General features: G+C 37.5%; 1 protein-coding gene across 1 annotated transcript; it reads right to left on the bottom strand.

Annotated features, from left to right (window-relative positions):
• Positions 1-7,102: 7,102 nt before the first annotated feature.
• On the bottom strand, positions 7,103-13,163 carry RUG3 (Regulator of chromosome condensation (RCC1) family protein). Its single transcript, XM_078582255.1, has 9 exons — positions 13,008-13,163; positions 12,687-12,742; positions 11,263-11,818; positions 10,609-10,748; positions 9,573-9,767; positions 9,197-9,325; positions 8,880-9,035; positions 7,896-8,117; positions 7,103-7,450 (listed from the first exon to the last, which is right to left on the bottom strand). The coding sequence occupies exons 1-8, from the start codon at positions 13,076-13,078 to the stop codon at positions 7,921-7,923; spliced, it is 1,500 nt and encodes a 499-aa protein (XP_078438381.1). The 5' UTR covers positions 13,079-13,163; the 3' UTR covers positions 7,103-7,450; positions 7,896-7,920.
• Between the last annotated feature and the right edge of the window lie 1,445 nt (positions 13,164-14,608).

The raw sequence follows: 14,608 nt of genomic DNA, 5'->3' as shown, positions 1-14,608 counted from the left end.
CCCTCTTGAGTCATCATTTAAAGAGAACTAGATCCCTAATCATCGTTCCTTGTGGAGACAATTTGTACTCATCACTAGCTAGATTTATTTATGTGGGTATCAATCTCTATAAACTTATTAGTCCAACTCAAAAGAACCAACAATGTAATTCAACCCTAATTTTGAGTTTATAAGCTGCCTCCACTTATATTGAGGGAGGAGGATCCCAAGATGGCCAAATCTCCCTCAACCTGTTTGTCTTTGTTATTGATAACATGTTAATTATTAGATTAAAATCATGACATTGAAATGTTTATTTGCATTCAAATTGTTTTGTATGTACCTATTATCATACCAAAAAAATTAGATATATTTATAGAGTGGTATTATTATTTTTATGGATTTTTGGTATTTTGAAATTTTTTACGAAAAAATATTTTATATGAATTCTTTTATATTTTATAGTTTATTTTATCAAAATGGTTTAAGTATTTTCAGTCACAGTTTTATACCGTGCCACTAGTTTCCATCCCCTTTCATCAAATGACAACTAATCACATTTTTTCACAAATGATTTATCTATGTAATCATCTTGAGAAGATATATTTATGGCATGGGACATCATAGTGCCATGATGGCCAATCACAAGCTAACAAAGTTTTAACATTCTAATCAACATAGTGATATGGATAAAAATAAAAAATCTTGATTTAAATCATAATAAATATGATCATATACAATAAGGAAGAAAGATGTGGAAGCATTTGAAAATTTATTGATTTAAGTTACATTTAATGCAACATGAATCAAAAATTGGGGCACACACATATGTCAGGTTATTATTGGCATAAGGGGGAAGTTGTAATGACATGGAAGATGCAAACTGCATCAGAATAATATTCATTTATTCCTCAATCATTGCATTCGATTTTTATTATAAAAGTGACACATAGCCCCATTTGATTCAGTAAAACTACATAGCTCATAGGCACACCATGCATTGACGCACTGTCCTGCCACTCTTAAAATCATTTTACTGTTTTTTTGTCTTGTTTATTCTTCTTATGTACAAGTGTCATTTTTGATTGATAGAGGATGACATGGAAATCTAAGCCAACAATTTCAAGGAATATTTCAAGAATATTAAGTATTTGAAACTATCAAACAAACAAAGATGTAATGACAAAGGCGTTGTTGAGAGAGTTTATTTAATCAAATCAATGACTTATACTTATCCAACTTCAGACCTTGATATCTAACAATCCATAAGGTTGATCAATCTAAGAATTTGGGAGTCACTTCATCCTTCTCCCTTCTTTCCGTACGTGCTTCATATCTATGAATTGAACTGCTTATCCATCTAAAAATAGCCTTAAACTTTCTTCGTACATCTGTAGGCATTTTGAAAGAGAGTGAGTTAAAAGATCCATGAAGCTTGTTCTTGATGTGTGATACGAGCTTTACTCGTACTGACAGGGAGAAAAGGAAGAAAAGAGAAATCAGAATATCATACATGCCACGCCGGACGGTACACGAGAAGATGAATCGGTGGGAACTCCTCTTTTTAATAAAGAAAGGAAGGACGCCTCAAGGGGACGGTTACAATAGACTGCCTGAGCAGGAGATTCTTCCCTTAGAGGCAGAAGAAGTGATTTCACCTCGTCTAGCAGATCCACTCCTCCCTCCACCCTTTCCCTTCCCACTCTCCAGCATTCTATCTTGATTTGTCATTCTCTATGAATCTTGTTGAACGGTATTGATATTCCAAGGAATACCTGGTATTTCTTTTACTATTTGGAATCACATCTGGGTGTTGATCTGTTTTCTCATCGGCAATCTCCTGGGATCATATCAATGTCCCAAGTGATTAAGTAAGGGCAATAGAGAATGGAGGATCTTGTAGATGCAAAATTTTGGGGTCCTGGTTGAACGTATGAACCTAGGGTAAGTATTATTGTCTTAGATTGTTTTGTCTTTGTCATTGTTATTAGGTTACATCCACCATCACTATCTTCATCACATTTATTCCAAAACCAATATAGCCTCCTAAATTCTCCCATATCATTTAACATGTTATCCTATCATCACTGAGATCATCTAAAGATTAAAACTTTATCTTTACATGTTCATTTATCTTTGGGACCACCTTATTGCATCATCATCACTTTATTCATTTCTCTCTCTCTCTCCCTCTCCCTCTCTCTTTGATTCCCTCTATCCCTACATCACCCTTTTCTATATATCACAATAATATGTCACCTTCCAATCTCACTATTTCCCTCATTTCACTATCTCATATTATGTACACATCATGTCTCATCTCTTTAATCACAATTCAAAATGTACTAAATTCCTAATCATCGTTCCCTGTGGAGAGAATCGTTACTCATCACTATCTAGTCATATTTTTATTGAGTAAAGGCGTACAAAATTTACTTTATAAACTCAAAACCAATTAACGACAACATAACTAAAACCCTACTTTTTTAGTTTTTCAGGTATCTCTTATCTAAAGAACACTGGCACAGCCATGACGTGAATCAAATTGATTTCTATTTTGGGATAATATTATTCATACATTCATATGGATCTATTCAGTGAACTCATTTGCCTAAAGAGAACCCACCATTCTGTCCTTAGTGTCTCCAAATTAATAACTAAGGATCAGTGTCACACGGTCAAATCCCGAGCTATGTTTCTTGCTCGAATCTGACATGTGCCGGCCTCAATGTTCAGGGCAAAACATTGAGCAGCCTTGATCTCTTGCAGCGGAAGCTTTGCAAATGCTTGAGAGTGCATAGAAGGGGTTAGAGGAGATGGTGGGGATGCAGCCCCGTCGGGAATAGGTTCATTGCATTAATATCATAGAATAGTACATCATTGTGGGGACCATTACATGGGGGAAGACGAGGGGTGATATGAACGAGACGAGGCACCTCGCGCCATGGTAGTGTCGCCGCACCGCCTGAGGGCCGCTGCTCTGTGCGCGCGCGCTCGCTTTGCTGCTGCACAAGTGCGCCAGGCCGGCGCGGCGATCACGCACGCCACCCCTGCCTTGACGATCACACACGCCACCAGCACCCGTGTCAACACCCTCACGCGCAGTCTGTGCGATGCCGCCGCATTTGACGCCCCAAGCTGAGCGCTGCGCGCCCAACACTACTCGTGGGAGCGCTACACGCCCTCTATGCCGTCTCGGCCCTCTCCGTGCGCCACATGCCTTAGTCTCCTAGCGGGATGTCTCCCAGCCCCACACCCCACGCCCCGCACACGCAATGCGTGCGCTGCCCGTGCGGCCGCTGCGCGGCACCCCGCACAACTCCACGCGTTGCACCCGCTGCATGCCGCGCGGCTTGCACGTCCCATTCCCGTGCGGCTCTTGGCGCTTGCGCGTAGCGTTGGCGCCCGCGCATGGCGCTTGGCGTTGGCGCGTGGCGCTTGGCGCACGCATGCGCACACCTATCAGCCCGCACGCCCAGCACGCACAGACTGTACCTGATCCGTCCCGCCTTGGGCGTGGACGGGCACGTGCACCATCTGTAGTATATCACCACGTACAGGGGCAATGGCCTGAAAGATAAGGTATTTAGGCATCGCTACCCATAATGACCCAGTCTTTTAATGTCAAGAGCCGAGAATGCGAACACATCCTCCCAATAAGCACGCAGGCCTCTAGGCAAGGAATGCCGCCTAGTTAGGGGCCCAACAATCAGTCATACTTATCATATGAGGGACTAGATAGTGATTTTAGTGCTCTTCTTCAGTACCCTTTAAATAGAAATATTTAGAACACATGTTTAAAGATAATTATACATTTATTATGGTTTCATTATAATTCTTTTTTTTGTATCATGTATTCATCGACTTCATTATAAGAAAGACGGTTTGAGTATATGAATATAATGTACCAATGAACTCATATATTTTCATCCATAAATCTTCTCAACGCCTGCCCATCCTATATATACTCAGTGGTTATGAAGCTCGAATGCTTGGTGTTGCTTGCTGCCCCATGCATACTTTATGCCCCATGACACTTTATACTTGCACACATCTTGTGACATGATGTCTTTGTGCTTTACACATGCATTGCTGCATGTGCAACTTATGCACACCCTGATGTCTGTCTCCTAAGGGGGAGTGTTAGTGCTTGATCTCTATTGTGAAGTGATGCTCATTATCAGGATGGAATGCTAAATTTCTCCCTTCCAGATTTTTGGGAAGCATTAGAGGGGTGGATCTATAACTATTTCTTTGAGTCTTTGTCTCCCAAATCATATATGGGTTATCTCTAAGTTTTGTATGCCAAAGTCCTAGACAAGGGCATGTAATATCACATTTTAGTAAATTTATTATATTTTTGGGGGGTCTTTTGTCTCTTTTCTCTTTTAGATCTTCCCTCGGTGTATCTCTTCTCTAAGGTGGTGATGCTCCTTCCATCACCCTAACTTTGTCTCCACTAGTCCTCCATTACTGCTTCCACTGGTTTCCACATCTTATTTATGACATTTTGTCTTTGTAACTATTTATCATAAATTTATGTTTTGAGTCCTATAATCTATTAACCTCTCATGTAGACATCCTTATCAACTATACTCATCATCCTTCCGCAGATAATATTTATTTTTTCCTTATTTCGATACTCACTGGTCTAACTCTCTTTCCTTTCACGCTCACTTTTACCTTTATATTCCTCATCATACTTTTTGCATCTATTCTGTTGTTGATATCTCCAGTAATACCTCATTCATATTTTAGGTTAAGTTTTTACAATTATCAATAATAATATTTATATTTTTAATCATTTTTAGTTACTTAGTAATTCACATTCAAGTAATTTTAGATTTATCGATTTTATACTCATTTGCTTCACTTGTATTAAAGATAGTCATATTTGGCATTTACTGGGATTTTCCGATTATATTTTTTATAAATTTACATTTTATTAATTGATATATATTTTGTGTGATCCTCCTGAATCCGAATTATTTTTTAGACCTGAAGTTGTGTCTCAGAAAACAATTGAAACATGATATCGAAGAGTGTAAGAATGATCTAGATGATCCTCCATCTTTGGATGATTTTTTAAAACTGATATAATGATATAATACTTTTAAAATATTCAATGTCTGATAATAAATCATACTCTTAAATATCTTCAGCTTAGTCAGATTTTTTATTAAACTAATGATATTGTATAAAGACTATGGCTATGAAATTGATAGCTGTTCTGATATATCATTCATAGAGTATATTTTGATTTCATCTACAGTTTCTACAGATCATGTATGACTCAGTTTCCTTATTCTTGTGAAAATACAAGTAGAATTCTCAATTAAACATTTAAAATTTTCACACTGAAGTCTTGTGATTGATCACTTCTTCAAATTCCATTTGAAGCTAAATTTTTCCCATCCACTCGTATCCGACAAAGTTCCACTCAATCTTACTTCTCCATGCGCATTATACAGTTTAGATTCACACCAATTTGAAAGTGTGTTATTTTAAAATTTGTGTGATCAAATGATAAAATTTTGGAGGAATATTCATATCATAACTAGATGAGAGTAATTATATAATTTTCTTAAACATTATATCAAGAAAGTGAGGAATACCATTGGTTTTAGAAAAGTAGAATTGAGTTTATTGATGCCAAAGAAAACAAAGACTTCCATTATTTCAAAGTGATTTTTGAACCACTTGGGATTCAGCCTACAATAGGCAAGCAAAAGAGAAACGAGTAGATTAAGGAAAACTAGGGGAGGCCCAGAAGAGAGGGCCCCAACCTTAGGTTTAAATAGGAGAATAAAATTTTACTCATTTACATTTGAAAGTCAGTTGTGTGACCATTGAAGATGAGACTCTCAAGAGTGATGAAAACCTTTGGAGTACGAACAATGTATGACATTGGTCAAAGGAGATAAGAGAATGACGGAAATTCACCATATTGAATTACAACACGTCCTTATTTTTATCATGATGTGAATGATTTATTTTATCTCATTTCAAGAAATTTACAAATAATTCATTATAAGATGTAGGAGTTTACTTGAAATATAGAGATTTTCAATCACGGTAATAAAGGAGAGAATAAAATGATCTGTAAGAAAATAGGGAAACATGAAATTATAAGTACTTGACCCAGATAAGTTTTCTGACAAAATATAATATTCGTGGTAATACTAGATATTGTTTAGTTTATCATAGATCTTGTACCAAAATTGAATAGTATATTTTGAGGCCAAATATTTGTTTTGAAGGCATGCTACCTTTTAAAGACAAAAGACAGATTTTCCTTGAAAGACAAGTTAAATTACCTTTGCATATAGAAAAAAAAATAGTAAAAGGTATTTTCTTTCAGCGAGAATCTTTGCTCCTCAACTGACAGCATATTTAAATTTTAATTATTGTGACGCCACCACAAGAAATACATTTTTCAAGAAATTGTAGTATCAACTTAGGTAAGATATACCTTATCTTTGTCGTACACTAAAGTGTGCACTCACAAGTATTTGGTATTCAATTATACCATCTTTTAGAAGTTTTATCATTGGTAAAATATAAGACAAATGAGAAAGAGATTCACTTCATTTCATTATGGATGGTCGTTGATAAATGAGATCTACAAAAATTGACCCTTCAATAATGCATAAAACATCAATGGGTTGTCAATTTTAATCTAAACTGCATTAGTGATCATTATGTTATTTTTCTTTCTTTCATTAGTCAATTGAAGGGAGGATTGTCTAGAAATGAGACTATCACATAATTGCCCTAAATGTGATCAAGGAGAAGAATAAAAAAATCACATAAAATGAGAAATATCTTATTAATCAGGTTCTCCTTTGGGTGGGCTAGAAAAGTCACATTAGAGAGCTGTCAACCCAAGTCTGCATACTAATTTCAGCTAGGGATCATACCTGGGGTCGACATGCGCCATCTGGAAGCAGCAGTCTATGGACAGATGATGACGACATCGGAGTGGATGATGGTCCGAAACCCAGGATGGTGACATGGCAACTTGAATAATGTGCATGATGAATTTTCTCTTTCTCGAGGCTATCTCAATAACACCAGGAACGCCCCTAAATAAGGGCCTTGATTGCCTCAATTCATCGAGAAATGAGGAGAACATAGATCATACTAGCATTAACATTTTTTATTTGTATTTTCATAGAGTAGCAATGAAAAAATTCAGTCACCACTTGAGTGTGGGGTGTCATGCATAAGGTAGAGTTACTTCCAACTTATTGTTGAAAGAAATCCCAAGATTCTACTGTAAAATGCGGAATATATCGGCCAGACATGAACAATATGATGGTGTGTAGAGATAGATAATAAAACCTCTGCGTCACCAGCATGGTGTCAACGTCCAAGGCTCCTGGAGTCGGGTGTAGGCGTGTTGTATGCTGCAGGAGAGGAGCTCCACCTCGAACTCCCAAGACAAGGGAGTAACCACCAAGGAATAATCCTGACGAGAATAAACGAAGCTAGAGAGAGAAAAGAGAGGGAAAGAGACAAGAGGAATGAACGAGAACACTCTTGGCTGCTGTGATTCTTGTTAGGGTTCACAAGGGCTTCATACCCCTTTTAATAACAAAGGAAATTGGTCCCAAATGGGCCCTTTCCTCACAAAAGGACAAGAGATAGGCAAGGTGCTTAGGCTTCTGCACACCCCCTCCCCTCTCTTTGGGGGGTTTGAGAAGTCAAGCCCCCCTCTCCTGCATTCCCGTGTGCGGGGGCTGACACATTCCCAACACTTATACTAGAGATCTACTTCTTCTCTAATTTGCCTAATTAAAATGAAATATTTGCAGCCTTGTCCTAAATGTGAACCTCTGCCACCTTATTTTTACACATTTACTCTTAGAATTCCCCTTCATCATTGCCTCAACAAAAAGTTTTACTCCACTAACCTTCATGAAGAGGAGACATTGGATTCTAGGTCTCCTGCTGCCTCGAAACCATGCACATAGCATGGGATGCGCCAATGGCGACTTGAAGAGCATGATGAGGACCAAGGCCATCCTCCTCCCATAGGAATTTCACTTCAAGGGGAAGTGGTTGCACGTCGGGTGGTCCTGGGATGCCCAGCTGGCAGTCTTTGGCATTTCCCCACATGTATAATTTCCCTGTATCTGAAAAAATAATATTTAAGATGATAAGAACTTGAAAACAAAAAAAGAAATATGGTATTCTTTTCATGCTTTGACAAAAAAAATAAAGAACTTAAGGAAGGTGAATCATTCCACCACAATGATATCTTATAGCGGTGTATTAACGATATTTAAATCAAATTAATCAAATTTGTGATCTATTCATAGAAAATGGAAAACCCTTTACATAGGGCTTAAATGAAAAGGGGCATGGACCCCAAATGAGAGCATACATACAGTAACAGAGCAAAAGGAAATTAAAAATAAACGGTTACAAAAAAAATTATCTTCAGCAGAATTCATATCTCTAATGAGACAAAAATATGCACATTAAATCAACAAAAACTGTTCACAAATAAAAACACTCTCGGAACATTATGCATTGGTTATTATGATAGAAATGTATTCTTCGATGTAAGAATTCACGCATCTCATCAGAAGAAAATGTTATTTATTCCTTGATCTTGAGAAAGTCCTAGATTCAAGATTCTGACTATTTTTGATACCGACAGCCAACTTCGAGAGTGACTCTGTTTATCCCAAAGGATAATGTGACAGATGGAATTAGACTTTCTAAGATTAAAAATCGCCATGTGACAGATGGAACTGTACAAATCGAAGTTGTTTCGCTTTCATAATTTTTCATTTGAAAAGAGAGTTTAGCAGTTCTATTTAATTTCTGAGCATCTAATCAAAGAAGTGCTATGTATACATAGAACCAGAACCTTTAAAAATTGATCATACCCGTGATGGCAGCAGAGGAAGAACCGCCACATGCGATGTAGGTAACCCTCTCTTCAGCCAAAGATTCAATCAAGAGAGGAACTTTCTGATTTTGAGTTGACTTATGTCCCAGTTGACCATGTCCTCCATGGCCCCATGAGAAAACCTCTCCTTTGTCTGTTAAGAAAATCGATACAACAATATAAAATAATAAAGTAAACAAGAAATTAACTAAGATAGGGGGAGTTCATTAAATAAAAAATAATCCATTTCTTCAATGCTAACAAAGGATTTTTACTGCACAACAACGAAAAAATAAATCAGAATTTATATTTTACCGGTCAGCGCAAGAGAGTGATAACCACCACATGTTATCTGGGTTATTGTAACATCTTGTAGAGCGGGGATTTGTTTAGGCCTCCAGTCACTGACATTATCACCCCTGCCGAGCTCAAAATTCGAGTTTGCTACACAAATAAGAAGAACAACTCCGGTTACTTGGGCTAATAGTTCGCCGGTGAAGTTGTAAAATAGACAATATTATAACCCGAAAGGCAAGAAATGGGGTAAGCTCCACTTAAAAGAAAGAAACCGTAGGTCACAATCATACTTCTAACCATACTTTCTCCGGCATTCTTACAGAGCAAACAAATTAGTTTTCATTGTCTATCCAAATAGCAAAAAAAGAAATACGATTGAAAATGTTTTCTAGACCTCCCCAACTCCAAAGCCTTCCCTCCGGAGACAAGGCCATTGTGAAAAACCCGCCACAAGCAACAGCTGCAACAGAAGTTGGCAGAGCTTCCACTTTTGAAGGGGTACTAAATGAACCGCCTTCCCCAGGACCACCTCCAGGACCAAGTCCTAGTCTGCCTTCACCTTCGTCTCTGCCCCAGGTAAAGAGTTCACCTGGCAAACATTTTGAATTAAGAAGCCAATGTCATCTAAGAGATAAAGTCATGGTGTCTAAAATGTTAGCCAACGTAACACTGGATAAATGACATCCCATCTAGGGTTGGCAGATGAGGAAATTGCCAGCATCATTGTCAACCCTAGGATTCAATACTGTCATCTGATGGTACAAGATGACCGCTGGGACGATGACGATACAATGAGGGATTCATCATCAGACGATTCGGGCATATGATGATGCTGATAACGATTCACTCGTAATTAATATAAGATGATTGTCATTGCCATCCCCTCATGAAAAGAAAATGAAGTGGATTACGTTGGAGGAGAGAACAACAATGTTACAAGACCTTAAACTATAATATGATAATTTCTTTCAGTCATCAAAGGGAGTCCCTTGACTTGTACGATCATCAGAGAACTTATTATGATGGGGATCACAATAGGATATAATGCCCAGCAGCATTTTGTTAAAAGGAAATGCTGTCAAATTCGACGCCCAAACGTCTTCTGTCACAAGTTCATAGGAATAACAAGATTATGACCAGAATCGTAAGGTCAACATTCCAAAGAACAAACATCGTGAAATCCATAAAATGCAACGTCAGAGTTTAATTCGAAACTAAAACCATCTATACCAAGACTCTGCACGAGAGAGAAATATAGGATGTCAAAGGATATCTGCTCCCAAGGATGACAATTATAGATTGAGAGAGAATAAAATTATTCGTAAAAGTGCAAGAAAGTCCATGCTGATGGAATCAACCGTATCACAGTCAACCACCAATCCACAAACACTTTTTTTCTAATTTTTTTTCTTAGGATCCGTAAAACCAACCCGAGTTGGAAACTGCAGCAGTGTGAGCTCCGCTGGTGGCAATCTGAGAGATGTTATCTTTCCATGGACCATTGACAGACCTTGGAAGCAGCTCCCTGGTGTAGATTGAGTGCCCTAGAGCACCAAACCCACCGTAACCCCTGCAAGCTTAAACAGAGGAAGCCAATAATGAGGCATGAAAGAAATTTGAAGCTATTACCCATAAATAAAGTCATGACCAGTGCTTTGAGAGAAGAATGAACACTCAAAAAGTAAAAATGGATGCAAAGAGGAACACTAGATAAAAAATCAAGAATGGAGGCTGTAATGATCTCCAACCGCTATGAAGGGTTTTTTATCCATTTTGGCTTTACTATAACTCCCTTCAAATACTTGCAGACCTTCCTTAAGGAGGGTAATCAAGACCCTCGTGTGAACTGGGTTAGGAGATCCTACCAGAGGGGACACAAGTGCCAATCAAATACTGTTGTCATTTGGTTTCTTCTTTTTCTCTCCCTTCTATCTATCTCTATCTCTCTGCTCTTCCAGAAAAAGTCTCAATCAACACCAACCCAAGGTCTATGTAACAAGAAGAATAAATCTATTTCAAGAAAAAATGGAAACCAAACGGAAACCCAAGAGACACTTCATAATATGCCAGAGTGTTCTACTGACCATGTAAAAACATCGCCAGACTGCGAGAGCGCCGTCGAGTGGAGTCCCCCAAGTGCAACGCTTCTAATGTGATCCAGATTTGGGTTTAAGGAGGGTTTGAAAATCGACACTTCATCTCCAAATCCCAGCCTTCCACCATCTCCTTTGCCCCACATCCACAACATACCATCCACTAACAACCCGGAATGGAAAAGCCCACAAGATATTCCCACCTCAGTAAGCTGACTTCTGCTAATGCTGCTGCTAGAAAGACGGCCAGGAACGGGGCCAAGGCTGAAATTCTGAGGAAGGAGAAGGGTAGCAACAGGGCATGGATAGAAGCGAGTCTCCTCCTTCCCACCGCCCAATTGTCCTGAGCTCCCTCGACCCCATGAGAGGACTTGTACCTTGGTTAAATTCTCTCCAATATCAGTGTTGGTCTTCTCCTCGCTAACAGTAGCTCTCCAAAGGACTGGCACAGCATTGGAGGCTGAAAGAGAGGAGAAGCCAGACACCCCAGAGATGCGGCGGAGAAAGAAACCCATCGTTGAGCCGATGTTCGTTGAGTCGCGTTTTTCTGCAATTTTTAGACTAATCAGCAGGCTGAGTACTCAAAATACATGTTAAGATTATGATTTCTTCAATGTTTTCTCTACCATTAAACAAACATTGTGTGTGACTCTTTTCTGAACATACTTCCTATCATTGCATTGGCTGCACTCCCCTCATGATACCACAAAATATAATTTCTTGAATGTTCCTTTCCATTCCCATGAATTCTTTGGGAAGTTAACAAGCGATATCAATTTGAGACCATAGTGGAGGTTAAGGGAAAAACTTATTGATAGATAGCATATTATGTCACCGCCAATGGTTAAGAAAAAAAATTAAAAAATCGTCCATCATGTTATCATTTCATTAAAAATATTAAGAACAAATATTGATCACAGGAAAAAGGTTCCTCGAGTACACGGACTCATCAATCAATTGGAAAATCTTTTGACAAGAAAACACCACGTCTAATCAGTCCGTTCGATTCATCAGATATTTTACAAGGCTGTCGAAGTGCATCTGTGTACTTGAGGAACTTTACACTAGTGGAACTTTATATGACATTTTGTGTTATGAAGTGGGTTCAATCTTTGGGAGAGGTTCAGCAATTTTCATTGAACAACCAAAGCTGGGATAGGTTTTAGCAAAAAATCGTGTTGAATCAACAATTCCTTGATAATTCAATTCACAAATTAATACATTTTAAACTCATGTATTTCAGAATATGAGTATGAAACGGAGATCATTTTAAACGTGAAAGAAAACATTCCTCCTCAAAAACGCAGGAAAGGCTATAATTCCTTTCTTGAAAATCTCGTCAAACTAAACGGCAAGAAAATATATAATAATATTCGTGATAGTTTTATGGGTATCACATCATTGCATCTACTAACCTGGCGAGTAATGTAACAGCTCCGCCTTTGCCCTCTGCATCCAGCATTGTCTTATCCTAATCCACTCAAGATGGGTTATAATTAGCATGAGTTATCATTCAAAGACACATGAAAACGCATCATCAAATGGCACAGATACAAAAATCAGAGCCAAAATAATGAATTGACAAGCGATGGAACTACTTCGCATGAACTAGAGCAAGAAACGATCACTCCGACGACCGATTGAGGTAATTTCTGAGCTACAAACGCACAAATGAAGCCGAAAAATAACCCATTCACAAAATTCGTCAAACGTCGGCTGAAGAAACGAAGACAAACCCAGTGATTGAAAAGGAAGATTCGGGCTTTTGCTTTCGAAGAAAATCTCCACAGCGGAAGAACAACCCCATTACATCAGACCCAGAAGCTCTCTCTGGACTGACTGTGATGAACTGAAATAGACTGAGGAAGTGACTTGTTCAAGCTCTCTTTGAACACTAAATTACATCCTTTAATTATTTAAACAATCAAAATGGGTGGTCTTTATAAGATAAATTCATTTGTTCATGAAGGGTATGTTTAATAGCTAGTCCTGGTTCTAGATATTTGCATTTTTCACTTCATAAAAACTCTTCTGGGGCTATTGGATATGATAAATATGATGAATTATACATTTTGATAATGTAGTTCCAACAAAATGTTGTTCCATGAAGTAAGTGCACATGACAACTAATATATTTTATTGAGTCTACTAAAGTATTAAGTGCATGTAAAGAAATGTAGTAAGTAATCATGTGGGAAAATAGTTTCTTTCCTAAAATTATATTCAATGAGATTTCTGGACATATAGTACTGTGATGTAATAAACACTACAAGTGTACTGCTTCCTAGCATCCCAAGAGTTACCATGTTACTTGAGATATTGATTTATATAGAAACTAGAGGTTACACCAAAAAACTGTTTAGTTCACCACATTTATGAAGTGCTCAAACCTATCCTTTTAAGGGGACTCACAAAACGTATGCAACATTTACATGATAAAAATACTTTACACATTTCAGAATTAAGGTTCAAAATATTTTACAATGATCTATTTCAGTATTTTGAACCCTAATATTTTACTGTAGTGAATCATTTCATCAATCTTGCATAGTTTTTTTATATTTATGGATTCTCGAGTGCTTATATTTTCTCGATATGATGAAATTATTTGATATTTTTTTTGAAAAAGGAAATAAACCAAAACACAAAGTACAATAATAGAAGTGAAAGAGAAAACAAGGGTTAAGCATGAGGACAAAAAATACACTTAAAATAAGATCATCCCTAGGGCTATTTTGATTATGCTATGAAGACGAATATTTAAATTATGGCAATGAGCATAAGTAGATTATGTACCATTTCATAGCATCCCAAGAGTTACCATGTTACTTGAGATATCGATTCATATTGCAATTAGAGGTCACACCAAAAAACTGTTTAGTTCACCGCATATTATATAAAGTGCTCAAACCTATCCTATTTAAGGGGACTCATAAAGTATATGTAACACTAACATGATCAAAATACTTTGCATACTTCGGAATTGAGGTTCAAAATATTTTACAATGATCCATTTCAATATTTTGAACCCTAATATCTAAGTATTGTGGTGAATCTTTTCATCACTCTTGCATAGTTATTGTTTTTTTATTTATGGATTCTCAAGTGTTTATGTTTGCTTGATATGACGAATTTATGTGATATCGACTTTTGCAAAGGGAAATACACCAAAACACAAAGTATAATAATAGACCTAGAAGAGAAACCAAGGTTTAAGCATAAGGACAAAGAATAAATTATAATAAGATCCTCACTAGGGCTATTTTGATTATGCGAGAAGAAAAATATTTAAACTATGGCATTGAGCATAAGTAAATTATGGTTGGTTTGAGACGAT

This window comes from Wolffia australiana, chromosome 10, assembly GCF_029677425.1.
Source record: "Wolffia australiana isolate 7733 chromosome 10, ASM2967742v1".
NCBI lineage: Eukaryota > Viridiplantae > Streptophyta > Magnoliopsida > Alismatales > Araceae > Wolffia > Wolffia australiana.
The sequence above is the reverse complement of the archived record's forward strand: the minus strand, read 5'-3'. Positions and strand labels throughout refer to the sequence as shown.

Bases quoted from the DNA above. Each gene is read 5' to 3' on its own strand.
- RUG3 (XM_078582255.1), bottom strand. From the start codon at position 13,078: ATGGGGTTGTTCTTCCGCTGTGGAGATTTTCTTCGAAAGCAAAAGCCC. The intron at 12,743-13,007 runs GTTTGTCTTCGT...TGAGTGGATTAG, and splicing joins TCTTCCTTTTCAATCACTGG to GATAAGACAATGCTGGATGC. The intron at 9,768-10,608 runs GTTGGTTTTACG...AATGTTTGCCAG, and splicing joins TGCTGCAGTTTCCAACTCGG to GTGAACTCTTTACCTGGGGC.